The 2,109-nt window shown below is 42.2% G+C and overlaps 1 protein-coding gene across 1 annotated transcript; it reads left to right on the top strand.

Moving 5' to 3' along the window:
• Positions 1–312: 312 nt before the first annotated feature.
• On the top strand, positions 313–1,464 carry LOC132167531 (uncharacterized). Its single transcript, XM_059578538.2, has 2 exons — positions 313–645; positions 754–1,464. The coding sequence occupies exons 1-2, from the start codon at positions 313–315 to the stop codon at positions 1,462–1,464; spliced, it is 1,044 nt and encodes a 347-aa protein (XP_059434521.2).
• Positions 1,465–2,109: the final 645 nt, after the last annotated feature.

Below are 2,109 nucleotides of genomic sequence, written 5' to 3'. Positions count from 1 at the left end.
GAGCAATCGAGATGCGATTCACCAACAACCCCTCCTGTTGGATGCGAACCGAGATGCAGGGAGACAAGAGCTGAGATGTGATCGAGACAATGATCCGAGAGAGGATTCGAGAGCACCTCGGGACCAAGGAGTAGTAGGTGAAATCCACACTATTTTCGGAGGAATAGTTGGTGGAGGACAGTCGAACTCAGCCAGGAAGGCTTATGCAAGGAAAATGCAGACTGAAGAGGTCCTCTCAGTGCAAAGACCTTCTAAGGTTGCAAGGAAAGACTCAATGATCCTTTCTTTCTCCGAAGAAGATGCCAGGGGGTAATGCAGCCACATGATGATCCACTAGTAGTAACAGTGATGGTGGCCAACCATATGATCCATCGAATTTTGGTGGATAATGGAAGTTCGGCCGATGTCCTGTATTGGCCAATTTTTAAGCAAATGGGTATTGATCGTGATAGGATCAAACCATTTGGTTCTCCCCTTATCGGATTTGCAGGGGAGCAAGTCCAACCGATTGGCCTTATTTCACTCCATGTAACAACATGGATGGCACCCAAGCAAAAGACTGTAATGGTAGATTTTTTGGTCGTTGACCGACCCGGTGCCTACAATGCTATCATTGGTTATCCTGCTTTGAATAAGTTGAAGGCCGTAACTTCAACTTACCATTTGATGATGAAGTTCCCGACAAAAGAAGGAGTCGGAGAAGTGAAGGGGGATTAGACTCAAGCGAGAAGATGTTATAATACATCTCTCAAGAAGGCCTCAGACCCAAGTCCTATTGTAATTGATACAGTAGGTGGTAAAGGCAAGAATGAGCCAAAGGGTGAGCCAGTTGAGCCACTGGAAGACGTGGTGGTTGGTAAAGGTAGAATTTTGAAGATTGGGACACAGATCAGTCCCAGGGTCCAAGACGGTCTCATCACCTTCCTTCTACGAAACCTGGAAGTTTTTGTGTGGACTCATGATGATATGCCAGGAATCAGTCCTGAAGACATTCTCCACCAACTCAATGTGGATCCGAGTGTAAAGCTAGTGAAGCGAAAGAGAAGAAAGTTCGCTCCTGAGCAGACTATGGCTATAGCCGAAGAAGTAGAAAAGCTTCTCAAGGCTCATTTCATTGAGGAAGTTTATTATCCCGATTGGTTAGCCAATGTAGTATTGGTCAAAAAGTCCAATGAGAAGTGGAGGATGCACGTGGATTTCACTGACCTCAACAAAGCTTGTCCAAAAGACAACTTTCCATTACCCCGCAACGATGCATTGGTTGACTCGACAGCTGGGTATGACTTACTCAGCTTCATGGACGCTTTCTCTAGCTATAACCAGATATACATGCATCCAGAAGATCGTGAGAAAACTGCATTTATAACTGACCGAGGCATGTACTATTACAAAGTTATGCACTTCGGTTTGAAGAATGCAGGGGCAACATACCAAAGGCTGGTTAACAAAATGTTCCGAGACTAGATCGGACGAAATATGGAGGTATATGTTGATGACATGCTAGTCAAGAGTGTGCTACCACAAAACCATGCACTCGACTTGCAAGAGATGTTCGCAACCTTGAAGAGGTATGGGATGAAGTTAAATCCCTCAAAATGTGCATTCGGAGTCTTGTTGAGGAAATTCCTCGGTTATATGGTGTCGAGCTGAGGAATAGAAGCCAACCCCGAGAAGATACAAGCTGTCTTAGATATGTGATAAGTGTCAAAATATTCATATTTTAGCCCTTAACTTATATTTCTTAATTCCTTAGTTTTGATAGTTTATGCTATTTTATTTTCTTTTTGTATTTTCTTTGTTTTATAGGTTTTTGGAAGAAAAGAAAGCGTTTCCGGAAAAGTTCCAAGCTTAAAGGGCAAATTGGGAAGACCTAGCCGATATGGTTAAGCATAACCAATCATGGTTAAGTTTAATCAAATAAAGGAAAGGAGTAGATCGGAATTTCTCAAATTAGAGTCAAAATCGGATTGGATTCAAAATTGGATTCTGCATAAGTCTCGGTATTTTGACCATAACTTCCAGGTAAAATATCCAATTGAGGTTATTCAAGTGGCATTAGAAAAAAAACTTAAAATGCTACAAATCATCGTGAAATAGCATTTGCCTAAT

This window comes from Corylus avellana, chromosome 2 (assembly GCF_965113065.1).
Source record: "Corylus avellana chromosome 2, dhCorAvel1.hap1.2, whole genome shotgun sequence".
NCBI lineage: Eukaryota > Viridiplantae > Streptophyta > Magnoliopsida > Fagales > Betulaceae > Corylus > Corylus avellana.
This window is presented reverse-complemented; position numbering and strand designations above follow the sequence as displayed.